Below are 27,400 nucleotides of genomic sequence, written 5' to 3'. Positions count from 1 at the left end.
GCCTTGAATCCTGATATCCACACTCATTATGGGACCTCAGGGCCAGCCATTTCTGTGAATCTAAAGATGTATAGGAAGTATTTACCATAGGAGTTCGAGAAGGTGGGAAGGGATAGTTTCATGGATAGAAAGTGTTTGTAGTAAGAATACAGAAACACTAGTTTGAAGGAATATATGCACTCCTGTGTTGATTGCAACATTATTTACAATAACCAAATTATGGAAGCAGCCCAAGTGTCCATCGATAGATGAATGGATAAAGAAAATGTAGTCAATGGAATATTATTCAGCCATAAAAAAGAATGAAATCCTGCCATTCGCAACAACATGGATGGAGCTAGAGAGTATAATGCTAAGTGAAATAAGCCAGTCAGAGAAAGACAAATACCATATGATTTCATTCATATGTGGAATTTAAGAAACAAAACAAATGAACAAAGAAAAAAGCAAAGAGAGACAAACCAAAAACAGACTCTTAACTATAGAGAACCAGCAGATGGTTACCAGAGGGGAGGTGGGTGGGTGGGGGGAGGATGGGGGCAATAGGTGAAGGGGATTAAGAGGACACTTATCTTGATAAATACACGGAACTGTTGAATCGCTGGGTTGGACACCTGAGACTACCATAACACTGCATGTTTACTAAACTCAAAAAAAAAAAAAAAAAGCCTGTAGACATTGGATTAGAGAATATACATCACAGTATAATGCACGAGTGATCAATACTGTTAAGTTCATTCGGATTTAACATTAATAAAAGCAGTCCATGCAAAAAAAGTTGTGAAGATCCAAAAGAGGATAGTTCTACAAATTGTGCCTCAGTCTTAGGAACCCAGCAGTATTCCATGTTGGTTAACTACCTGAATCCATCGCACTTTAATCAGAGTTTTGCCATGTTCATATTCTTGGCACAAACAGCATACAGATGGACAAATTAGAGTTGCTCAGCAAGTAGGGGTCCAGCTTTGTGCATAGCAACAGGTAAATTGTAGGTGCTTTCCTAAGATTTCCTGCTCACTTCACCTACAAAACCATTTACGTGGTGGCCCCTAGCCCCTTACTGGCTGGGTTTCAAATTAAAACTTTCTAGTTAACTCCTGTTTGTTTATATATCAGTCATTTCTGTGGCCTTCTTTGTTTTTGTTTTGAGAAGTGTTTTTCAGTGCCCGTCAATAAATGTATTTGGAGTCTTGTACAAAGCGTATAACATTATGGCTAATACTCAGTTTTGCCCCCACAGGGCTTCCTGAGTCGTTGGGAGTGATACATATGTAAATAACAATAGCACAGCATCATCAAGGTTTTAAAAGCTTAGGAGTGTGAGGAGGGAGGGGACGTGCACTGTGGGGTCTTCCTGGAGGGGCTGACCTATAGACATGGGGTGGGGATGGGCCGGGTTTTGGACAAGTAGAGAAGGGTGCTCCCAAGGAGGGGCTACCCATGGTGGTATTGCTGTGGTTTTCCAAGAATTATTTCTAGGAGGGGCACTGTTGAAGGACTTGCCCGTGTACTTATTCCTCTGTAGACGTTCTTCCTCTTCCTGTCTGCCGTAAACAGAAGAGTTAGTTTATGGAACTGCAGTGGACAAAATGAACACACACTGTGTAGTTCGGAACAGTGAAGTAGGAGAGCTCTGAGGCTCTGTAGAGGAGAATGGGTTGTTTTTATGTCAGAAACAGGTATTAAGGTAGTCTTTGTAGTTACCCATAAATTTAACTTTGGACATTTTGGCAAATAAGGGGACAAAGCAAAGTGCAGTAGACATACCAATTAAAAGAAATATACCAACTCTTCAGAATAGGAACTTTTCCTTATTACTGATTTTTTTTAATTATGAAAATGTTCAAGCATATACAAATAGACTCCAGTATAATTAATTTCCAACTTCAGCAGTTAGTAATTTGCTAGCCTTGTTTCATCTGTTCCCCCGCCCCACCTTACTCTGAGGGGCACTGGAATATTTTAAAGCAAATCCCAAATTACTTGTACTTCGGTATGTATGTCTAACTAAGGGTATTTTTTTCTTACCTACTATAGTCCATTATAATACCTGACAGAATTAACAGATTCCTTGATTATCTGTCCAATGTATAATTTTTCTGATTGCCAACATATCTTTTTGACAGTTGGTTTATTTGAATCAGGGTCCAGAGAAGATCCATACATTTGATTGTGTCTTACTAGTCTCTTACTTAATATTCTGTGCTCCCCACCCCACCCTGCCTTGTGCTCTTTAATCTGTTGGAGAAACCCAGTTATTTGACTTGTCCCTTGTTCAGGGCTTGACTTACTGCTTCCTAGTGATGTTGTTTAAATTGTTCTTTATCCCCGTTTTCCTATAGACTGGTGGCTCTAGAAACTTAATTAGATTCAGAGTTTTTGTTTTAACAGTGGGAGAAAGGAGATCAAATATTTATAGATGGAGCTTTGTATTTCCTATTGCATTATATCATGAGACAGATTGATGTCTGGTTGTCCTATTTTTAGCAATAGATCAGTGTCTTCCAAGTTGTCAGCTCCAGTGTATCCACTGTGAAGTTCTCCATCACCCTTTCTCCTAGGATTTTAATGATCACCATTGATGATTGTTGTCTAGATCCTAGATTCATCAGGGATTACAAAATGGTAATTTTCTGTTTTTCTCCCTGTGTTTACTAGCTATGTGAACTTTTCCTTGTCACCTATTTGGTTCCCCTCAAATACAGGCTGTACAGAAAAGACAAGATAAATGTGCTGTTCCCTTCCTTTATTTACCGGTTTTGGGGGTATTGAGGTGTTGCTCTCAAAAACTCCAAAGTGACTGATGAAATTTTTTAGTACTATAATTTTCATGGATTTTAATGTTTTACTTATATTAACTATATTAAGTATTCTTATTAAATATGTAATAATTTATATATTATATATATGCAAATATTTAATTTGTGTGTCAATTCATTGTGGTCTTTTTTCTTTTTTATGTCCAGACTGTATCATCTTAGGCCTGTGGGAGCCTTTCAGATTGATTCCTGTGTCTTTTTTTTGTCATGAACCCATTCATCTTTGCTTCCTGAAGTAATTAACATGTCCCAGGCTCATCTTGTTTGTATATTTCCTGCTCCTTCATGGAGACCTGGTTCCTCTTAAGAGGAATGATCATGTATTAATTTTTAAAAATAGTACTTTTATCAAAAAACAGTATTACATGCACATTGTAAATACTTAACCTTTAAAATTTAGTATACAGCTCATATTCTCACTACCTGTTACTAATCCTTGATATTTCTTTCTCTTAGCATATGTATCTGCACATATAGATCACACATGGGATTACTTTATACACACACACAGTATGTATATGTATTTGCACTTTTGTATCTATAAAGTTTTCAGTTAAGAGGAATTATGGGCATTTTTTCGTGTCAGTGGAAATCTTCAGAAGCATTTATTTTAGATGACTTTACAGTGTTCAGTTATATTTGTGGAAGATTTTTGTTTTCCCCATTTTCCACTTTTAAAAATAATAATTCAGTTGCCATCATGGCACATAAATCTTTTAATTTTTTGTTGTTATGTTAATCACCATACATTACATCATTAGTTTTTGATGTAGTGTTCCATGATTCATTGTTTGTGCGTAACCCCCAGTGCTCCATGCAGAACGTGCCCTCCCCAATACCCATCACCAGATGGCACATAAATCTTAAAGAAGCAGAGAGAAACATTTTTAAGCCTACTGATATGTAATGAACATATTCATTATAATATGAAAGATACTGGATAACCTGATAGTGCATAGTTGTTTGAAGTCCCAGCTCTTCCACTTTACTAACTAGGTTCATGATATTTGAACAAATTATCCAGTATTTTTGAGCCTTAGTTTATTCATCTATAGAACAGGAAAAAGTAAAACTTCTCTTAGGAATGAAGGATCAAAAGAGTTCTACTCTTTCCTTGAGGATCAAAAGAAATAGTTCATTCATTCATTCAGATATTCTGCAAGTATGTACCAAGCACTCTTCCAGTTTCTGGGTCAACAACAATGAATGTGCAAAACCAGTGAGGTCCTTGTTTTCATAGGACATTTTTAACAGAAAGGAGCAGATAAACATATGTCAGTTTATGGTGATAAGTACTAGGAGAGCAATGAAGAAGATAAGGAGATGAGAGCAGGGGAGAGGTGCTGTTTTGGAAACAGTGGTCTGGGAAGGCCCTATTGATAGGGTGTCATTTGAGTAGAAGTGTGAGTAAAATGAGGGAGAGAGCCATGATGATTTGAGCTAAGAGCTCTCCATAAACAGTATGGGGAATGTACTCAGGCCTGGCCCAGAAATTCAAGCGCTCAAGTCTAGAGTGTAAGAGATGAGAACAGAGAGGAGTGGATCACAAGGAGCCTTCCGTGCCTTGGTCAGGAGTTTGGATTTTATCCTGAATGAAATGGGAAGTCATTAGGAAAGGTATTGAACAGAGAAGTGAACAGTGCTTTGTAATCTCTGAAGTGTCCTATGAGAGATCTTATTTTAAATACTGTTACTGTTACCACTACTGCAGCCCTCTGTTTTACCATCTAGGCTATACAAGAGTGTCAGTTTGACTCCTGCATGGTATCCAGTGTTGAACATCCTGGGCCCCTGGGAATCTAGTCAAGGTATATTAATTGCAAAAGACACTCCAAAGTCTTGTATCTCTTGGGCACTTACTTTTGGTTTTGACATAGTTAATGATGAGCATGTATTTGGTGGCTTTGGTAATTAACCAAAGGTTCAATTGCTTCTTCAAGCTATTGATGGTTTATTTTAATGGAGCTAAGTCATTGCATCTTATTTACAGCTAAGAAGGGCGTGTATCCTGTCCATCCAAAAGCTGAATCAAAACTTCTGAGATGGAGGTTTAAAAAGAAAAACAAGATCGGGGCGCCTGGGTGGCTCAGTCATTAAGCGTCTGCCTTCGGCTCAGGTCATGGTCCCGGGGTCCTGGGATCGAGCCCCGCATCGGGCTCCCTGCTCAGCGGGGAGCCTGCTTCTCCCTCTCCCACTCCCCCTGCTTGTGTTCCCTCTCTCACTGTGTATCTCTCTGTCAAATAAATAAATAAAATCTTTAAAAGAAAAAAGAAAAACAAGATTACTCATTTTATATTGCTATCCAGTCTGAGGGTAGTCTTTTTTTTACCCAATTTTCATTGTGGAAATAGTCACAAATCAGATTTTGGAAGAAAAAAAAAAAAAGCCTGTGTAACTATCCCTTATTACTATTTATTCATATTTGACCATATGCAGATGCTGCACTAAGCATATTTAAACACATGTAATTTAATTCTTATGCTAAGTTGTGAGGTAGCTATTGTTTTTCTCATTTTAGAGATGAGGAAAAGGGGCTTAGAAAAGTCTTAAGTAGGGGCTCCTGGTTGGCTCAGTTGGTTGAGCGACTGCCTTCAGTTCTGGTCATGATCCCGCAGTCCTGGGATCGAGTCCCACATCGGGCTCCCTGCTTGGCAGGGAGTCTGCTTCTCCCTCTCACCCTACCCCCTCTTGTACTCTTTCTCTCTCTCTCTCTCTGTCTCAAATAAATAAAATCAAATCTTAAAAAAAAAAGAAGAAGAAAAGTCCAAGTAAGCTAAGGCATGGTGAAATCAGGATTTGAACCCAGCTTGTCTTTAAAGCTGTGTAATTAACCACTGTGCTTTATATAATTGGCCTGCACAACTGTATGGATAGTCTAGCACCTAGCACAATATCTGGCATGTTGTAGATATTCAGTATTTATTTGAATTAAGGAAATCAGCCCTAGAAGCAGGACATTAGGCCTCAGAGCCAGCTATCTAAAAATGGGTTCAGGTGTGTACTACATTTCACACTTTCCATGACTGCTTATTTAAGTACTTTAATAGTCTTTGTGTGTAACAATCTTATTATTGTATGTGGGGTTTTTTGTTTGTTTGCAGTTTTTGCTTTGACCACCAAGTTTATGAGTCAGATCTAACAGATAAGTTAGTGTAGAGTCCTATGAACTCAACTGTCTAGGAATGTGTTGTCATTCAGCACTTTTCCTTATTGTCTCTACACACATACACCTACATCCATGCACACCAAAGTGTTGTCTTCCTTAGAGCAGGCGCCCTTCATGTTTGTGGCATATAGTAAGTGCGTAGTCAGTTTGTGGATGGTTGAATGTCCTAATGAGTCGTTTATAGACCATTTGACTGTTTTTCAGTATTTGTCAGTACATAGGTGAATAGAATTAGTTACAGTTCGGAGGAGGCGGTCGCACAAGCCAGAAGCAGTCAGATTGCCTAAGAAGGGCCGTGCTCACTCTGATGATGTTATTAGACTTATTTTCCCCGTGGCTGTTCTGTATGTTCTCCAGCACTTTTTGGGGTGGAGCTTTGTGCTCTTAGGAGTATTCACATAACAAAGCAGTAGTTTGCAGTTTTTGTTCTTTGTAAGATATTAAGTGACCATTTCTAGTATCATCTGGTCTCCATCTGTTTTGAAGAAGAGAGTAGACTCCCAGTACAAAAGACCACAGTTACAGAGCAAGTAATGAAAAGGAGAATGCATACCAAACTGTTAATACCTGTTGTCTCTATAGGCTTTGCTGGTGACTTTCACTCTCTACCTTGTTGTCGTCCTTCAGTGTTTGAATTTTGCATAATAATGTCACCATTTCTTAAAAACTAGAAGTTCAACTCTTAGTGATGGACATAGGTGCAGAAGTAGATAGGAAGGACTTTCATTATTCTGACCCCCAGCCCAACTTCCCCCCTCTCACCCCCAAGGATATAGAAGCTTGCTGAAGGCTTTGCGTATGTGAACAACAGCACAAAAAGTGTTTTTGGTTTTTTGGGTTTCTTGGTGATTTCAGTAGTCCCAATCCTTATGTGAACCAAATTTCCCAAAATATCCCCTAAGGGTGATATTGGCCCCATTTACAACCACTGCCCTATGTGGAGGACAGTGAAGGTCTACATTTGGTGTCTGTAGCATAGAGAGATTGAGAAGATAGAATTGACTGAAATTGTGAACTGATTATGTATGGAAGAGCTAACGAGTAGAAATTGTCTGGTATGATGACCAGGGTTTGTGACTGGATGAACAATGGATTCATTCACTGTGAAGGGGAACTTAAAAAAATAAGTAGGACTTGGGATGAGGTTTGAGTTGCCTGGAGGACATTTATAGAGAGCAGTAGTTGGAAGTGTAGGCTGATTGGTTGGGGCAGGAGATGGATTTCAGATTTTTAAAACCATGGGTAGGGGTGCCTGGGTGGCTCAGTAGGTCAAGCATCTGACTCTTGGTTTCAGCTCAGGTCATGATCTCACGGTTGTGGGATTAAGCCCCCACATTGGGCTCAGCACTCAGTGCAGAGTCTGCTTCGGCTTCTCTCTCTCCCTCTCCCTCCCGCTTGTGCTCTCGCTCTCTCAAATAAATAAATCAATAAAATCTTTAAAAAAAAGAAAGAAAGAAACCAACCATGGGTGGATGAGATCAATTGGAATATAGAGTAAGAACACAGCCAAGGGTGGAACCCGGAAGGACATCAATGTTGAAGTAAAGATGAGTCATTGAATTAAATGCAGAAAGGAAGGGCATTTGGAGAGAAAGGGAAACAGCTAAGGGAGAGCAATGCACGGAAGCCAAGGGGTGTGCAGTGCTCAGTATTCACGCAGATTCCTTTCATGCAGCTTTAGCATGAAGTTCCATAAATGTTGGTTTTAATATGAAACTAGTATATTTAATTATTCCTCGCCCAGTCCCTCAAATTTTCAGGTTAAATTTCCTGTCTAAGGCTTCTTTATCTTTGGGATTCAAGCATACAGCACGGTTCACCATCAGGAGCAAGCTTACCTCCAGTTTGAGAATTGTAGGTATGGGTTTCTACAGCCCTCTAGAATCCTAACAGTGGCTGGTTTTCTCCCAATTGCATTAATAATTTTGGCTCAGCCCAGAGAGTCCTGCTGAGGTATATTATGAACCAAAAAAAATTTTTTTTGAAGGGATGGAGGAAATTGGTTGTATTTGAAAGCTAAATGGATTTTTCAATTATATATTTTTGTCCATTTCTTTCATGAACTCCAGTTATGTCCAAAACATAGTTCAGGCAGTTTTAAAACAGTATTAAGAAATAGTCTGAACAAAAAAAAAAAAAAGAAATAGTCTGAACATACAGAAAAATTGAGTAACAATGAAAACCCATATGCCCACCATCTAGATTTAAAAATTAAGATTTTTACCATATTTGCAAACATGGTACTCTGGCTTAGAAGTAGTTGGCATATTCTGGGAACAGAAAGGACATCAGTGTGGCTGGACCTCTGTGATAAAGGTCGGGGCACTGGGCCATGACTTGGAAATGGGTAAAGCCTGGGAGGGCCATGGTCGGAACTTGGATTTTATTATAAGGGCAGTGCAGAATTATTGAAGGGCCTTCATCAGTGGGCTCTTGTAACTAATCCCTAAAACTCTCTCAAATACTTGTCATGAAATACTGCTGATGGTAAAGAAGGAAAGCGTTCTTCCCCTGCGGGAAAGGCAAGCAGGTCGTTATGGTGAAAGGTGTCTTTTAACCATCTTAATCCTTGTTTACCATTGCTGCTTCAGCCCGGGTATCTCCATACTCTTGGGATTGTCAGTTCCAAAACCGTTTCACATCCTTCAAGGATCTTGCTGAGGTGTGTCCACTTCTTGTTTTGAGTACTCGTTACTAACTATATTTCCTCAAAGTACAGTCTTACTAGTTTTTATGTTCTGCAAAATTTTGGCCTCATAGTATACTAATAACAAGGAATGATTGTGTCATGCTTCCTCTTTCCCTCACAGAAATACTTTATATGGGTTCTCTTCGGCAGCTGTACTCTTTCTACTCTGACGAGTATTTGGTTTATGGTAGAACCTTTTCAAACCCCCTTTGCCCTGGAAAGTCACTTCTTCCACCATTGAGCCAGAACTGACAGTATCTCTGTTGCATAGCACCATAGCACTTCCTGCAAAATACCGTTAAACATACCCACCCTCCACCCAGCATTGACTTGTAGCATCGTTGCTATCATTTGCAGAGTACAAATAGGAAAGATTGTATTTTCAGAGGATTTACTGTGATTGTGAATTCACTGTGTTTATGGAAAAGCAACCTGCATTACCCCCCTCAAAAAAAAAAAAAAAAAAAAAGTAATGGGAAAGAATGATCCAGGATTTGTGGAGGTCTGTGTCTATGAACATAACTTGTGTACCTAGCCAGGTAATCAGATAATGTAACAGCCACTTGGGATAACTCAGCTATAATTGATCTAAACTTCTTGTCATAGACAAGATATTTAGATGTAATTTTATGCATTTTTGGATTTTTGAGAACCTGTGTTTGAGGACATTTCTCTTTGGTCCTGTGATTAAGCAGATTTACAAGCTGATAGGAAGATGGTGAGCTATCCAGGTGATATTTGGGTGTAAAGATTGGTCAGAACAGATCATATCAAAACATGTCAAGAAATAACACACTTGCTCATGATTTCATTGAAGGCTTAATGTTAGTGTTAGTTTGCATGCTCTTTCCCCTGAGCGTGTGTTTATAAACAGATATGCAGGGCACTGTATCTCAAACTTTAGAGAAAAAGCATTCAAATACTTTATTCAAGTGAAGTCTTAGGCAAAGTTCAAAAGAAGTGTTAATGATGCTGTCTGTGCATTGGAGATATTTTATGTTGACATGGGGAAAAAAACTGTGGCGGAGGTGGGCGGTGGGCCTCAGGGACAGTTAAATACAGGAGTTTGGAACTCACAGTTTGAAAACCACGGACCTAAGTGATCTGTAAGGCTCTTCTCAAAAATGTTCTCTTTTGGTATCTTATATGAGGTTGTTTAATGTCTATGAACATAACTTCTTTCAGTTTATTTAGTAAAAGTAATTATAAGATCTGACACGTTCCCAAGTTACTTCCATTGTTTGTCTTGTTAGTAACTTTGTTTTTTCATGGTGACTTTTTGGAATAGTTGATGTCCTCCTTTTACATGATGTAATATTGTGGTTTATGTGGTTGAAATATTGTTTTCTGCTACCCACAAAAAATTAAGAACTTCCAGAGGTTCATTATCCCTAGGCTTTTATCCAATGAGTTCCTTCATAGGAGATAGTCTTATCCAGGCAAAAAGAGTACACATTGAAACTGTCACTTAAGGGACTTGAGGATCTGCTGGGAGATTTGCCCAAGGCTCAGTCCCAGAGTCTCTCCAACTCTGAGACCCTAACTGACTGAAGAGAAGGAGGTGTGTGTCCAACTGGGTGCTTGGGAGGAAACGGTGTAAACACCGGCCAACACGCATCTGGAGAGACCTAGAGAGTGAGCCTGTTGCCAGTGCTGTTTGGCTGAGCTCCTTACCTAGCTTTTTGCCTCAGTTTCCTCAACTGCCAAATAGAGATATCTATTAATTAAAGGTGTAGTGCAATGATTAAGGACACTTTGGATCAAGACAGACCTGAGCTGGTTTTATCACTTACTACCTTGAGTCAGTTTCTTGACCTCATTAAAGTTCACTTGTAAATGGGACTAATAATGTCCCTCAGGGAACTATTTAAAAAGATCCCATAAGATGATGAATTAAAGTACTTAGTGTGGGGCCTGGCAGTACTATTTGCCCTGCTCATCAGCACCAGCATGTTCCTCCTCAAATGGGTGGTTAGGAGAGCAGGTGATAAGGTATTTTTGAAAAGTACAAAGTGTTCCGTAATTCTGAGATATCTCTGCATTATCATTTCCCTTGTATATTTGTGGGTTTCCCAGTTCCTGCTCATTTTGAAAGTCTTGTTGTAAAATGGCTTTCTCAAACACTGATTTTCTTCCCACATTAGGATTCAAAAAGTATGTCTTCTATTGACCCCACTTTTTCTCACTTGTGCCTTGTGCTGTGTCCGCAGGTAAAGCAGGCAGAGCTCAGCGAGGTGTCTGTCGCTGCCGCCATGCCGTTCCCATTCGGGAAGTCTCACAAATCTCCAGCAGACATTGTGAAGAACCTGAAGGAGAGCATGGCCGTTCTGGAAAAGCAAGACATTTCTGACAAAAAAGCAGAAAAGGTATGTATTTGGCTTTATTTTATATTTTCAGTCTTTTGTTTAGGAGCAAAAGTAGGACGGATTATGAGGTGATTTTAAAAGATCAATAAATCCCAGTTTGGGGTTTTTAAAATAGAGTCCTAAAGTGCCATTTGCTGCTGCTTAAACACCACATGCTTTCTTCTGTACTGCCATCTAACAGATCAATTTCTAACTTTTTTCTCAGTTTTTCATTTCAGGTTTTCAAGTTTGTTTAAATTTGGGGGGGGGGGGTTGTTTTGTTTTGTTTTATTTTGTTTCGTTTTCATTGTTGAAGTGGTTTATTTGATTCCTGAAATCACTGTTTCCACTGGTAGTCTTCTTGGAGAGGCGCCTCTCCCGGTTTCCTTTCCTCCTTTCCTTATTCCCTTTATCCATGACGAGTATCTTCCTCTACCCAGTCACCATAGTCTAAAACTTGGCTTTCACCCCAGTCTGTCTCCTCCTTCTTTAAGATGTGATCTTTCACGAAATAGTATCAACCCCTACTTCCTAAGGGATTTATGAATTGATTCTGACTTCCGTTTCCAGTTGATGAAGACCCTCATGACCTTTCTTAAGGACCTTAGCAGTATCTTAGTCCTTAATACTCTTTCTAAAATACCTCCCCTGCTTAAACCTGCCATGCGGACTCCTCCCATGGCACACAAGGCACTTCATGACCTGGTCTCTGTTTCTCTAGGTGATTTCCAACCCCACTTCCCCTTATTCTATGTGCTCTAACAATCTCAACTTACCTCTGTTAGAGCAACTGAAGCAAATAATCAGCTATACTGTTTTTAATGCCTTTGTCTTATCTACCCCTTCCATTTCCACCTCAGCCGCCATTCATCTTTCAGAACCACCCTATACCTTTCTTTTCCTAGATGGCTTCCCAGAGTACTCCCTTTCCTACCTCATCCTTGTCCCCTAAAAGATACCTCTCCCTTTTGGCCACCTCCTTTGGAAATGCCAGCACTGCCACCATCTTGAACATGATTTTATTTGTGTCGGATTTTTGTCTCCCTTTTTAAGAACATTAACTCTTTGACCCATGTGTTATTCCTTGTGCCCTCCACAGTACCTGATTCCCATGGGCTGCATACCTATATTGTTTGAATGAGTGTTTCAAACATTCATTGGAATGACATTTTCCACCCCGTTGTTTATTTTAGAAGGTCGTTTCCTGTCTTGGGTTATTGAATATTAGACTCTTTAACATCTTTTTAAGTCTACCTGTGTTCCTATGAAGAAAAGAAGTTCATACTCATGGGATTAGGATTTGTGACAGGCTACTCAGTTAGTAGATCTTCCATGGAAATTCTAGTTAGTTTCTTGCATTCCCATAGTAAGATATAGATAAATGTTAATGATATGATAAAACTTAAAAAAAAAAAAAAAAAGTCTGGTGTAATAGATGATCGCTAGATTCTTGTATTTGTGTTTGCATTCAGTCTGCTGTCTTATGTTATTTTGGTTGAAGTATATAAAGAAAATCTGGCCCATACAGATGTATAGGTGGAAAAGGGAGGTATATTTTAAGAAAAGCCTTTCAGATAATTTTGAATATTTTTTATACCAAACCAAAATTCAACAATTGATAGTTCCTTGGTTGTAATAGAATCTGAAAGTATATGAATAAACTTTTCATGCTCTGCATTTTGAAAAGATCTTTTATCCATGCATGATTTTCTAACATTCATCATTTAGAAAGTATTGGATCGCTGACACAAACACATCTTCCAAATGCTGACACATTATACATTATAAAAAATTCACATTTTTCAGTATTACCACTAATCCCATCAGAAAAGTCCAAGTATTGGAAAGTGGTCGGACTTATGCCTGTTGTATTCAAAATTGAAATTTGGTAACAAATACTCTTGGGTGTTTTCCCTAAAAGTGACAGGTTTACTCTATTCACTTTCAAGAAAATGTCTGCCAGATTTCCAGGCCTGAATGATTTGTCAGTTTTCTTTCAAGTAAAAATGATTTTCCATTAAAAAAGTGGCTTGTTCAGCTCATAGCTCAAACAGTCATACAAGTACTTTTCCTTAAGACAGCCAATTATACTTTAATTAGGGGTAGAAAGTGCTTTATGCACACTCCCCATTTATCACACCAAATGTTAAAAAGACATATGTGTATTCAGAGATCAAAATTTAATAAAATGAATATTTTGTTCCTGCTTCCTCATGACATTCCTAAGTGAAACTGACTTTTTTTGTTTGTTTGTTTGTTACCTGAGTGCATGATGATGAAGATTACAATGATGGCAGTACACTTTGCTGTCCATGTCTTGACTTGGGCTAGGGAGGTCTGTGCCATCAGTGCAAATGGCAGTATAGCAGAAAAAGGCAAATAATGTGCTAGTATTGATTGAAAATAGTTTTGGCCTCATGGTCCCCTTGAAAGGGTCTCAAGGGTCCCCAGAGGTCAACGGTTTGAAATCTGTGGTAGTTAATGGAAGGTGTATGTGTATAGGTGGGTTGCATCGGGTAGGGGGAGTATCCTAATTTTGATGAGTTATATGAGGAAGCCTCATTGAGGAGGTGGCACTGGAGATGAGTTCTGTAATTATAGAAAGCAAGTTTAAGGTTGTCTGGATGGCTCAGTTGGTTAAACATCCAACTCTTGGTTTCAGCTCGGGTCATGATCTCAGGGTTGTGGGATCAAGCGCTGCTCTCTCTCTCTCTCTCTCAAATAAATAAATAAATAAATAAATAAATAAATAAATAAAAATAAATCTTTAGAAAGCAAGTTCAGTCTCTGTTGGAATCCACATCATCTACTTTACTAAATCAGTAGTTTTCAACCAGGGGCAATTTTCTCCTTTACATTCGGCAATGTCTAGAGACAATATTGGTTTTAACACTGGAGGGAGGGCTCCAACTGGCATCTAGTTAGTATAGGCCAGAGATGCTGCTAAATATGGAAAAGCCCCCCACAACAAGGAATTATTTGGCCCAAAATGTCAGTAACACTGAGGTTGAGAACTACTGCTTTAAACCTTAGCAAGAATAGACTTCCTACTATCAGGATAAACAAAGCAAAGAAAAATAGTTGAATTTATGAAAAATAAATTTCATTTCAAAGGAAAGGGATGACTCTGAAAGGCAATCCATGCAAATTACTTATTCTGAAGTAGATTAAGAAGAGGGAGGAGGACCCCTAAATTTCTGACTCACCTTGTTATCAAGATTCAGAAGGAAGTAGCAACTGATGCAGATGGTGAAGAGGGAACTGAGACCTGAAAACAGTGAAAAGATGAAAATCTGATCACTCAATTAAAAACCATGAGAAACAACTTTGACCTCATACTTAAGACTGAAAACTTGAAGGTAGTCCCGTTAAAACCATGCTTGCTATGACTTATTTAGCATTGTTCTGGAAATCTAGCCAGTACGTAAAGAAATGGCTTAGAAGTAAAAAATAATAAAGCTACTGCAAATAAACAGGGAAAATTACATTGTTGAGATATTCATATATCTGTATAAAACACAAGTAAACCAGTGTGAAAATGAGAGTTCGCAAGGGCAGCTAAATCAATAGAAAATTCATAGCATCCCTAAATGCAATCAGAACTATCTAGAAATTGTAATATTTTAAGAAAGTATTTCATTTACAGTAGCAACAAAAAAAAGTACAGATGTCTGGGAAAACTTTCATCAGGAAGTGTGAAGAACCTGTTTGAAGAAAACTCTAAAACCTTGTTCAGAGACACCAAAGAATACCTGGTCCATGTTATGAGCTGGCATATAGTTAAGATGCCATTTCTTCTCAAATTAATTTTTAAGCTTAAAGCAATTTAATTCAAATTACAGTAGGATCTTTTTGTAACTTAAAAATTATTCTGAAGTTCTAGAAGAATAAATAAAATAGCTACAAAGTTGTGGCAGGATTGAAGGAATTTAAATTCTACTTTGTTTTGAAACAAAACACTTCAAACATCCACTCACAGTCTTTCCAACCATAGTTAATGAAACTTGGTCCTTCTTGTTTTTCAGGCCAAAAGTCTGGCGTCATCCATGACTCCTTTCTCATTTCCCAAATCCAATTCATGAAGCAAATCACTTTTAAACCACTTTATCTGGTTTAAAAGCCAGAATCTAACCATGTCTCCCATTTTGCTAGTTACCACTCTGGTCTGAGCTACCATTATCTCTGCTCTGGATTACTACAGTATCCTTTTAACTGGTCTCTCTTGCCTCCCTACAAGCATAGTGGTTTTTTCAAAACATGAGCCAAATAATATTTCCCTTAGAATAAAAGTCAGAGTCCTTACAAGGGTCTGAACTAAGTTCTACAGGCCAATTCCTTGCCTAGGCCTATTTTTGTAAGGCTGGTGAGCTAAGAATGGTTTTTACATTTTTTAAAGGTTTGGTTTAAGAAGCAAAGAAGAATATGCAACAGAGATCTTATGTGGCCTGCGAAGCTTAAAATATTTACTGTCTACCCTTTAGCAGAAAAATACATGATGACCCTTTCCCTGGACATTCAGGTCTATGGCTTCAATGGTCCCTTCTCCAGGTTCTCCCCCCACATTGACTTCCTTTCTTCATACACTCCAGTCTTGCTTTTGCCTTTAAGCCTTTGCATGTGGCTGTTTCTTTTGCCTAGAATGTTCTTCCTCCAGCTCTCTGCTTGGCTTACTCCCTTATCACCTTCAAGTCTTTGCTCAAATGTCACTTTTCACCCAACCCCCTATTTAAAATGCATCTGTCCTCTCTGGCATTCCTGTTCCTCTTGATCTTGTTCTATTTCCCTTTGTAGCACTTAACATTTTTAATATACTAATGATGTTTGTTTATTCTTTCTTCCCCCTGTTAGACTCTAAACCTTCCAAAGATAGCTCAGTAACTATTTGCATTTATTTGAAAGTGGAATACAAAGCACAGTTAACTTGAAATGCTGTTACCTTGTAACTCTGAACTCTTAATTCCTACTGAATAGGATAAAACAGATATTACTGAGAATATGTAACAATCTGTATTTTGAATTTGTGACTAATAAGAGTGTATAATAGTCAGGTATCTTCTAGATTTTTATGACGTTGGCCAAGTATCACATTCCCTTTTAGTGCTACCACACATAGAAGTAGTGAGATAAATGACCCTTCTCAAGAGATCTACCCTGTTGGTCTTAGTGTCTTCCAAATAGTTTTATGTTCATTAATTATCTTCCCCTGTAGTTCAGGATGCTCAGAGGACATTTTTAATGATTGGATGAATAATTATACCCAGTGGACATGATTAGTGGATCACTCAGAGCTTCTAGGCAGGGTTCTAGTGATCTGTTGTAAGATACTGTCCTCAACTCTAAGCTGTTGATTTGTTATTGATTTATATGAAGAGAATTAAGGGCTTACTAGCAGAGTTTGTGAATGACAAATACTGTAGAAGGATAGTAAATTCTGTATGTGACTCTGGTATCAGAGGAGGGTTAGTTAGCTAGGGGTGGTGGAGCAGAGGTTGAAGGAAGGGCATGGTCTTAACTGATAAAATGCAATACAGAAAAAACTACAGCTTTGGACTAGAATCTTAAGAAAATAAAAACAAAAACCAAAAAAACCAGACTAGATGCCAAAGGCATCTAAAAGAGAATCACTAAAAATAACTTGATTAAACCAAAAGAAGGCAGAAAAAGAGGAAAGGGGGATTAAAGAACAGATGGGACAAATGGAAAATAAACAGCAAGATGATAGACTCAAATACCATATCAGTAATCACATTAAATATAAATGGTCTGAATACTTCAATTAAAAGGCAGAGATCGTAAGATTGAATGAAAAAGCCCTAACTTTATGTGCCTATAAGAAATGAACTTTAAAGATAATGACACAGGGGTGCCTGGGTGGCTCAGTCAGTTGAGCCTCTGACTCTTAATTTTGGCTCAGGTCATGCTCTCAGGGTCATGGGATCAAGCCCCACATCAGGCTCTGTGCTCAGTGTGGAGTCTGCTTGGGATGCTCTCTCTCCCTCTCCCTCTGCCCCTCCCCCCACTTGTGCTTTTGCTCTTTCTAAATAAATAAATATTTTATAAATAAATAAAGATAATGACACAATTAGGTTACAAGGATGGAAGAAGATATACCATATTAATACTTGTCAAAAGAAAAAGCTGGAGTGCCTCTATTAATATCAGTCAAAAGTAGATTTCAGAGCAAAGAATATTACCAGAGATAAAATCATTTCATGATAAAATAGAGGTTAATTAATCCAAGGGACATAACAATCCTAACTATTTATGCACCTAGTAACAGAGCCTTAAAGCAAAATAAAGTAAAAACTGATAAAATTGCAAGGTAAGTCACTCAAATCCACAATTATAATTGGAAATTTCAGTACCTCAATCTCAATACTTGATAGAACAAGCAACTAGAAAATCAGCAAAGATTTTCTAGTAGACCAGAAAGATACTATCAACCAACTTGTCCTGATGGATGGGTATAGAACCACAGCAGAACACTCCTACATCCTTTTGACATATGGCACATTTTTAGTAAGTGTAGACCATATTTTGGGCCTGAAAAGAAGTTCTAATACATTTAAATGAATAAATTTATATAACATATGTTCTCTGACTACAGTAGAATTAAATTAGACATCAATAATAGTCTTGGAAAAATTCCAGAATATTTGGAAACTAAACATACTTCTGAATAATTCATGGATCAAAGAAATTAGAAAGTTATTTGAGTAGAATAAAAATAAAAACACAACATCAGAATTAGTCTGATGTTGCCAAAACATTAGTTGGGGAAAATTTATAGCACTAGATGCAAATATTAGAAGGAAGGTCTTAGTGCCTACCTTAAGAAACCAGAAAAAGAAGAGCAAATTAAACAGAGTAAGAAGAAAGGAAATAAATAAAGATCAAAGCAGAAATCTGTTAAATAAAAATCAGGGAAAAAATCAAAACCAAACTTCTTTGAGAAGATGAATAAAATTGATAAACTCTAGCTAGGACTGATCAGGAGAAAACACACATCACCAGTATCTGCATTGAAAGAGTTGACATCACTACAGATTCTACAGATACTAAAAAGGGTGATAAGGGGATATTATAAACAACTTCATGCCAATAAATTTGACAACTTAGATGAAATGGGCAGATTCTTTGAAAGACATAACTTGCCCAGGCTCACTCAAGAAAAAAAATGAATTAACTTTAATAGCCCTATATCCATTAAAGTAAGTCAAAATTTACTTAGTAATTCTCTCCCAAAGGAAAATCTAGGCATAGATGGTTTCACTAAAGATTTCTACCAAGCATTTAAGGAAGAAATAACACAATTTCTACATAAACTTTTTTAGAAAATTTAAGAAAAAATAGTTCTTAACTCATTCTGTGAAGCCAGGATTATCCTGATACCAAAACCAAAGACATTACAAGAAAACTGTAGACTAATATCCCTTATGAACATAGATGCACAAGTTATAAACTAAGTTTTAGCAAATTGAATCTAACAGTAGGACCATACATCATGACCAAGTGATACATTATTTCTAGAACCCATGGCTGGTTTAACATTCAAAAATCAATCAGTGTAATTCATTGTATTGACAAACTACATGTCAGTAGATGAAAAGAAAGAAGGAAAAAAAAAAAAAAAACGATCCTGATAAAAACTCTCAGCAAATTAGGAATAGAACAACCTAACAAGGAGTAGCTACAAAAACTGTACAGCTAGCACTATATACATAATGATGAAAGGCTGAATCATGTATCTCCAAGATCAGGAATGAGAAAGGGGGAAAAAAAAAAAGAAAAAGGGACAGGAATAAGAAAGGGGGGGAAAAAAAGAAAAAGGGATGTTCACTTTTATCACTTCTATTCAGCCTTGTTCCGGGAGTTTCTAGCCTGTGCAGGCAGGCAAGAAAAAAATAAAAGGCATGAAAAGGAAGAAGTAAAACTGTCTTTATTTGTGGATGACATGATCATCTACATAGAAAAGCTGAAGGAATTTACAAAAAAGCTAGTAGAACTAATACATAAGTTCAGCAAGGTCACAGGTTACAACATCAATATACAAAGAACAATTGTATTTCTGTATAATAGCAATGAAAAACCCAAAATTGAAATTAGAAAAAAAATCATTTGGGGTAGTATCAAAAAAATATGAAACATTTAGGGATAATCTTACAAACGAAGTGAAAGACCTATACACTGAAAACTACAAAATCTTGCTAAGAGTTGAAAGACTTAAATAAGTGAGAAATATACCTGTTCGTGGGTTGGAAGACTCAGTGTTGTTAAAATGTCAGTTCTCCCCAAATTGTGATTTATAGATTTATAGATTTATAGCCGAAAGATCATGGTCTAGCCTAGCAGGCTTTTTTATAGAAATTGACAAGCTGGCTCTAAAATTTGTATGGAAATGCAAAGGACCTATAGTTAAAACAAATTGGAACAAAAACAAAGTTGGAGGGTTCACACCATCTGATTTCAAGAATTCTAAAGGTACAGTAATCAAAACAGTGTGGCATAAACACCAGTGGAACAGAACAGAATTAAACCTACATGTGTATGGAAAATTTTTGACAAAGGAGCAAATGCAATTCCAAAGGGTAGTTGTTTCAACAATTGGTGCTGAAACAGTTTGATAACCGCATATACAAAAAAAATGTTGGACCCATAACTCATGCCATATACGAAAATTAACTCAAAGTGGATCACACAACTAAATGTAAAACCTAAAATTATAAAGCATCTAAAAGAAAATAGAAAATCTTTGTGACCTTGGGCTAGGCAAAGAATTCTTAGGTATGATACCAAAAGCATACTCTATTAAAAGAAAAAATTAATAAATCGGAATTCATCAGCACTAAAACTTTCTGCTCTTCAAAAGACACTTAAAAGAATGAAAAGACAAGCCACAGAATGAGGAAGAATCTTTGCAAAGCATATATCTGATAAAAGATTTCATCCAGAATATACAAAGAACTCTGAAAACTTAACAATATGAAAACAGACAATCCAGTAAAAAGTGGGCAAGAAATCCAAATATACACTTACCCAAAGAAAATACACAGCTTTCAGGTAAGCACTTGAAAAGATGTTAATCATTAGGGAATTGCAAAGTAAAACCATGAGGATATACCACTACACACCATTAGAATGGCAAAAATTGAAAACTCAGGCTATACCAAATGTTGATGATTATGCAGAACATCTGGAACTGCTATTGGGAATGTAAGGCGAGAAACCACTACCAAAAACAGTTTAACAGTTTCTTAAAAAGCTAATTTTGCATCTAGCATCCATTCCTAGGTGTTTACCCAAGAGAACAAGAAATATATGTCCACACATAAGACTTGCACATAACTGTTGATAGACGTTATCTATAATAGTGTAAAGTAGGAAATAGTCCAGGTGTGTGAATAAACCAGTTGTGGTACATCCATAGAAAGGAATACTACTTAGCAATAAAAAAGAAGGAGCTGTTCCTGTACACAACATGAACAGATCTCAAAATAATTATGTTGAGTGAAAGAAACCAGCTTATAAAGAATACATAAGGTATGGTTCTGTTTCTACAAAACTCTATGGATAGCTATAATGACAGAAAGCAGATCAGTGATTGCTTTGGGATTGGCAGGGATGTGGAGGGTTAGAGTAGGGCTGGCAAAGTAGGGAACTTCAGAGGGCTCTTGGTGGTGATGGATATGTTTAATGTCTTGACGGGTTCATGGGTATATATATAAGTCCAAACTTATCAAATTGTACACTTTAAAATCTGTGTGGTTTCTTTTATGTCAATTATAATTCAATAAAGAGAGTAAGAAAGGACTATCCATGGACCAGCTGAGAGAGATGGCTTACAAACCATATACATTTGCCCTAAGAATAGATCATGTAGTAAAGCACCCAGAAAAACTACTGAAAGCCTAGGTGGCAATGATAGAAATATAGTATTTAAATTCAAAGTGATCATCTTCTGCTGTATGTAGACCAGTCTGTACTTGAGGATGTAGAGAAACTAGAATGTGTTGAGAGAGGAATGTCCACCTGGCACAGAAATTGAGAACTCGGCCATGAGGAATAATTGAATAAACTGGAGATGTGAAGTAGAGAAAGAATAAAATGTGAGCCCTAAGCCCTTAGTAAAATGTCTTTAGGGGATCATCTTATGTGAGGAAAGGGAAGGTTCCAGATGGTGGCAGGAGATAGAATTAAAACCTGTAAGTGGAAGTAAAACAGGGAGTCCAATTTCATCTTGCTATTAGGAAAAATAGTAGGTGGAAATTGGCTTCCCTGAGAGAGCAGGTTTCTGTCTCTGGATATGTGTTTGGCACAGGCTAAGAGCCCACTTAGGTCTTGTAAGAAGGAATACAAGCTTTGCATGGTTGACGCATCCTGATGCTGAAACAACACCATTATTTTGCAAGGTGCCTTCATAGAGAATAGGCATCCATCTTATTTTGAGATATAATAGTTTCCTGTCATTATTCTCATGATCCATATAAAGAAAGCTATTGTTTTAATATAACCCATTGTATTGGAGTCAGAGGTGGAATTCACTCCTAGCTCTGCCAAACCCATGGTGAATCTCTGCCTGTTTCTGCTTTACTCATATCCATGGGCATTTTCTCATTCATTTCTTGTGATCTTGTAGACAAAATGGATAAATACAACATTCAAATGCTTATGCCCCTGTTTGTAATATGTTGGTATTTTTATTTGTTTTATATGGTACACAGCTGCCATATTAAGAATTGTATATAATACAAATAGATTAGTCCCTTAGGAACCATGCCACACCTTTTTAAAAGAATTTGAAAACTATTTTCCTTATACTTTTAGGGGGAAAAATGATTTATCTTACCCATCCTTATTTTTAGGTATCTGGGGCGTGGGGGTGGAGTGGGATGGGGTGAAATTTGTTCTTTCATTGCTAACAGCCACGTAAATCTGTGTATGTAATGACTATTTACACACTCTTTGCCCACTGCATGCTGTATAAGGAAGGTATGACTGCCTTGTTCAGCTTATACTTGGGTCCCTTCAGCACTGTGAATGCATGTGTTCAGTGTTGAATGGCTATATTCACTCATTTCATGAGAGGAATAAGTTTGCTCTATGTTGGCATATTTAAGAGGGGCAAAGGGAGTAGCCTTTTCTAGCATGGCCATTTAACAGTGACTCATGGTTACTCAACTTGTTTAGAGTAATCTTTGACACCAAAAGGTTATTAATAGGTTATTCTTAGACCATGATCTTTCGGCTTAGACTACTCAGGCATTTTCTTTAGTAGGGAGGTATGTGTGTGTGTTTGTAGGAGTTTTTTTTTTTTTTTTTTTTTTTAATTAACACAAGAATTAATGTGAAAATAGAATTGTTTTTATCAAATGTTTGGCACCAACAGTATTTTTCAGTTTACTTTTAGATTCCATCTCACATCCTTTATCTTAATTTACTTTGATTTAAAAACTTCCTTTTTTCAATGAGGTCATGTAATAGATCCCTTTTTGAGAATGAATTGATATTTAAGGCATTAAATATAGATTGGTACATATGTAGAGGACACTTGTTTAAAATGATTCTTTTGCTCAAGAGTAGATATAAAGAAATTCAAAAAAAGAAAAATACAAGACAAGGGGTGCCTGGGTGGCTCAGCTAGTTAAGTGCCTGACTCTTGGTTTTGGTTCAGGTCATGATCTCTGGGTCCTGAGATTGAGCCCCACCTTGGGTTCCGTGTTCAGTGGGGAGTCTGCTTCCTCTCTCTCTCTCTCAAATAAATAAATCTTTAAAACAAAGGTATAAGACGAACTATAAATGATTTAAGCCTCCCTCCTCCCCCCACCAAAAAATCTGAGCTCTTTGAGGCATTTCTCAATAATAACTAGTTACATGTAAATTATAATAAATTTGATTATATAAACTAATGGTGAACAGAAGCATGGAAAATTTGCTTAGTAGATCATTTCAAAATTGTTCCTAAAAAAGATGGCTTAATAAACAATGATCCCCATCTGAATTATGTTTTTTTATGCCAGGTTTCGTGTGCATGGTGGTTGGAAGGACAGGCTCTTGCAAAAGATGACTTCATTACTTCCATGGTCATCTTTTGCAAAAGATTCCCAACTTGATTGAATCCACAGACATTTTAGTGCCCTCATCTCTGTGGGCAGATAGATGGGCACACGGATCAAATTTTGTCCCTATTCTTAAGGAGTTTATAATCTACTAGAGGAAATAGGTATATAAATAACATAATGTAGTATAGAGAGACTTGGAGATATGAATGAAATTCCGTGGGAACCAGGAGGATAAAACAGTACGTACTGACCTGTCTCAGAGACAGGTACAGATACAGCTTTAAGTTTGAAGTGACATTTGAACTGGATTTTAAGGTGTTGCCAGGCAAAGAGTGAGAGGGAATGGAATGTGAAACAGTTTATGTCCAGAACATGGTGACAAGTTCAGAGGGACATTATAGGGTGACTGGATAGAGGGGAGCGGTGGGAAGTGAGGCTGCAGGTGTAGGTTGTAGTAGATTGACAAAGGCCTTATATACAATCTAAAGATGTATATACTGAGGGAGCTGCAGAAATCTTTGTGGTGGTGGTTTTGCCTTGTTTTAAATCTATTTTTAAATAATTATTAATTCATAAGAAGTTTCAAAAAAGTATACAGGGAGAGCCCTTGTACCTTTCCCCCAGTTCCCCCCAGTGGTAAAATGGCACATAACTATGTCCAATATCAAGACCAGGAAATTGACATTGATACAGTCCACAGGCCTCGTTCACATTTCATGAGTTTTATGTGTGTGTGCGTGCGCACGCACCCACGCATGTGTCTAGCTGTGTGGTTTCTTTGTAACCACCACCACACTCAAGACACAGAACGGTTCCATCACCACAAGGCCCCCCTTGCTATCCCTTTATAGCCACACCCATCCTCTCTCCTTCCCTAACCCTTGCTGGCAACCACAAATAATTTTGCTATTTCAAGAATATTTTATAAATAGAATCGTACAGTGTACAACCTTTTGAGACTGGCTTTTTTTCACTCAGCTGAATTCCCACAAGATCGATGCAAGTGGTTGTAAGTAGTGATAATTCCTTTTGATTGCTGAGTTTTACGAGTCCATTCTGTGGATGTGCCCCAGTGTGTTTAATCAGTCACCCATTGAAGGACATCTAGACTGCTTCCAGTTTTTGGCTATTACAAATAAAACTACTGTGGACATTTTTGTACAGGTTTTGTATGAACGTAGGTTTTCATTCCTCTGGGATAAATGCCCAAGAGTACAATTCTTGGGTCATAAAGTAACTGCATGTTTAGTTTGCAAGAAACCACCAAACTCTTTTCCAGAGTCGGTGTACCACTTTTCATTCCCACTAGCAATGTTTCATGTCAGAGATGAGGTGAGATAGTAAGTGTGTTGGAGAAGATGGACATAATGGCAGAAGATGAACTTCGTGAGAGAACTCTGGTGACAGGGAAAGCTAAAGGATGAGAAGAAGCAAGAGATGAGACTAGATTTCTGAGGGAGAATTTGAGAGGATTTGATAGTTGTATACGAACTCTAGGGTCACATACCCTCTGGCCTATTTTCTCCCCACCAGATATTTTCCAGTGCATGAGTCAATAAACTGCGGCCCAGGACAGCCCATTGCCTGGTTTAATAAATAAAGTTTTATTGGAACACAGCCATGCCCGTTCATTGACGATGGTCTGTGGCAGCTTTCCTGCTACAGTGGCGGAGTTGACTGGTTGTGACGGACACTATATGACCCACAAAAAGCTTGCTACCTACTTATCTAGACAAACTTTGATGTTTCTGATGAAATAGATTAAAGCAGGGATTCTTATTTTGGTTAGAAATGGGGGCTAGGGAAAGTGTGTGTTTGTGTATGTGTATTTTGCTTTTAAACTTAGTGTTCCAAAGGTGTGCTCTAGATAGAGAAGCTGACCATGGTTTCAGGTGCTCCTTCTTCCTTTGTCCGTTTTTTTAGTTTTACTTTATCCTCATTTGTATGTTGGGATTCTACATAAGATTTTTATTTTAAAAAGTGGTGATGGACAGTAGGGAGCAGGATATCAGTGGCCCCAAAAGGATTTTAAAAACCACTTGGGGCGTCCGGGTGGCGCAGTTGGTTAAGCGCCTGGCTGTTGTTTCAGCTCAGGTCTAGATCTCAGAGTCGTGAGATTGAGCCCTGTGTTGGGCTCCGCAGAGAGTCTACTCAAGACTCTCTCGGGGCTCCTGGGTGGCTCAGTCGTTAAGCATCTGCCTTCGGCTCAGGTCATGATCCCAGGGTCCTGGGATCGAGCCCCGCATCGGGCTCCCTGCTCTGCCGGAAGCCTGCTTCTCCGTCTCCCACTCCCCCTGCTTTGTGTTCCCTCTCAAAAAAAAAAAAAAGACTCTCTCCTTCTCCCTCTCCCTCTCCACCCACCTGCCCCCTGCTGCTTATGCATGCTCTCTCTCAAATAAGCAAATCTTCTTTAAAAATCCACTTATTTGTATGATCTCTGATGTTCCTTTCAACATTTAAGATGCTCTGATTCCATATTGCAGCGTCGCTCTAAATCTCACATTTCAATTCATAATTCATTTTCTCTGAGAAAATTGGTTGGTCTGTCTCCTCCTGACTGAAGAAATGTTGCCTTGGGCGCCTGGCTGGCTCAGTCAGGAGAGCATGCGACTCTTGATCTCTGGGTTGTAAGTTTGAGCCCCATGTTTAGTGTAGAGATTACTTAAAAATAAAATCTTTTTTAAAAAGAAAGAAATGTTGCCTTTATATTCCTGGCTCACAACCTTAGTCATCAGATCTTTCTCCTTACTTCAGCATCTATTTGCCAAAGCCCTGTTCATTTGAAGTCATTTGGTGGGGGAAGAGGAGGCTGACATCTGCAACTTCTCTCTCTTTCTCTTTTCCTAAGCACTCTGTAGGTAACAAGGGGTTGCGAGGCGTCTGGGTTGGTGTATGAGAGAGCTGTGCTCCTTCCATTATGCCTAATGGTTGTGATTGATATATATATAATCTCTTTATATTTAAAACTCCTCCTCATTCTACTACCGCATGAAATGACTCCTGTTGACACAGTAGGATATCTGCACAGATTCTCATTCATATGTCCCCCCGCCCTCTCTCTCCCCGGGCAAATAAGTAATGAATGTGGGAGCATATTATTCTGTAACCTGGTTTATCTTTCAGTTTTAATGTTAACATCTTTGCATGTCAATATAGATCTACTTAATTACCTTTAAAGCTTGCCATGGTCTTCCATTTTATGGGTACGTTATAATTTAACCAGTTCAATGGGATAACTTTTCATCTAATTCTTTGCTATTATAAATCACACTGCTTATACTTATATCTTTGTGTAATTATCTATTTCCTTAGGGTAAATTCCTGGAAGTATAATGTGTGATTTATAGAGATATTACACCTTTTAAAGCTTTTTGATACATTTTGCCAAATTGCCATCCAGTGTGTTGTACCAATTTATTTTTCACCCACCAGACTTCTTTTTGAAGTCTTTACCTCTGGCAGGAGGGAAAAAATATTGTACCATTTTAACTTAATTATTATTTTGAAGCAGAATATCTTTTTTTAAAGGGTTTTTTTGCCTTATAATTTATAAATCAGGCATGTCTATACTTTAAACATATTACTTTTGCTGTGTTTATCTTTAAATGTGCTTTATATTTAAAGTTAGGCTTACCTAGTTAACTTTATTAAAAATTGAGGGTAAGAGAGTGGGCAGACCCAGTTTTCTTTTTTTTTTTTTTAAAGATTTTATTTATTTATTTGAGACAGAATGAGAGAGAGAGAGAGAGCACATGAGAGGGGGGAGGGTCAGAGGGAGAAGCAGGCTCCCTGCCGAGCAGGGAGCCCGATGCGGGACTCGATCCAGGGACTCCAGGATCATGACCTGAGCCGAAGGCAGTCGCTTAACCAACTGAGCCACCCAGGCGCCCCAGACCCAGTTTTCTGAAAACCCCACAACCCCGTGCCTGCACCTGTGAGTAGCCACCTTGTCACCTTTCACTCCTACTCTGAAGCCACTTTTTGAGATCTGCTGATAGTTGGGCCTTGTTGGGTCCAGAGGAGGAGTGGGTGAAATGGCTATGAGCACATCAGGGACATGGTCTAGAAGCACTAATGGGTAAGTGAATATCTCCTTTTGTCTTCTAAAATTTTTTCACATCACTGCTTTGTGTCTCAGTGGTTGCCACTAATGATGGTAAAATAGTACAGTGATGGGTACTGTGGGAACATTGGGCTTAAGGCTAGAGCTTTAACACAAAACCTTCTGAGTTTTTGGAGGTCTTGATGTAGGCCATTTTTACTAGTGTTTGGCTTACTGATTTCTTAATTTCCCACTTTGCTGTGTTTTTTAATGGGAAAAC

General features: G+C 38.0%; 1 protein-coding gene across 1 annotated transcript in view; it reads left to right on the top strand.

Annotated features, from left to right (window-relative positions):
• Positions 1–27,400, top strand: part of CAB39 (calcium binding protein 39) — an 84,810-nt gene that overhangs the window by 24,517 nt on the left and 32,893 nt on the right. Inside the window, exon 2 of the mRNA XM_032400202.1 lies at positions 10,885–11,040. Within this exon, the coding sequence (XP_032256093.1) occupies positions 10,927–11,040 (114 nt within the window). The 5' untranslated portion in view covers positions 10,885–10,926. The remainder of the gene's footprint in view (positions 1–10,884; positions 11,041–27,400) is intronic.

The sequence above is a fragment of the Phoca vitulina genome, unplaced genomic scaffold (genome assembly GCF_004348235.1).
Source record: "Phoca vitulina isolate PV1807 unplaced genomic scaffold, GSC_HSeal_1.0 scaffold1, whole genome shotgun sequence".
NCBI classification, from domain to species: Eukaryota; Metazoa; Chordata; class Mammalia; order Carnivora; family Phocidae; genus Phoca; species Phoca vitulina.
This window is presented reverse-complemented; position numbering and strand designations above follow the sequence as displayed.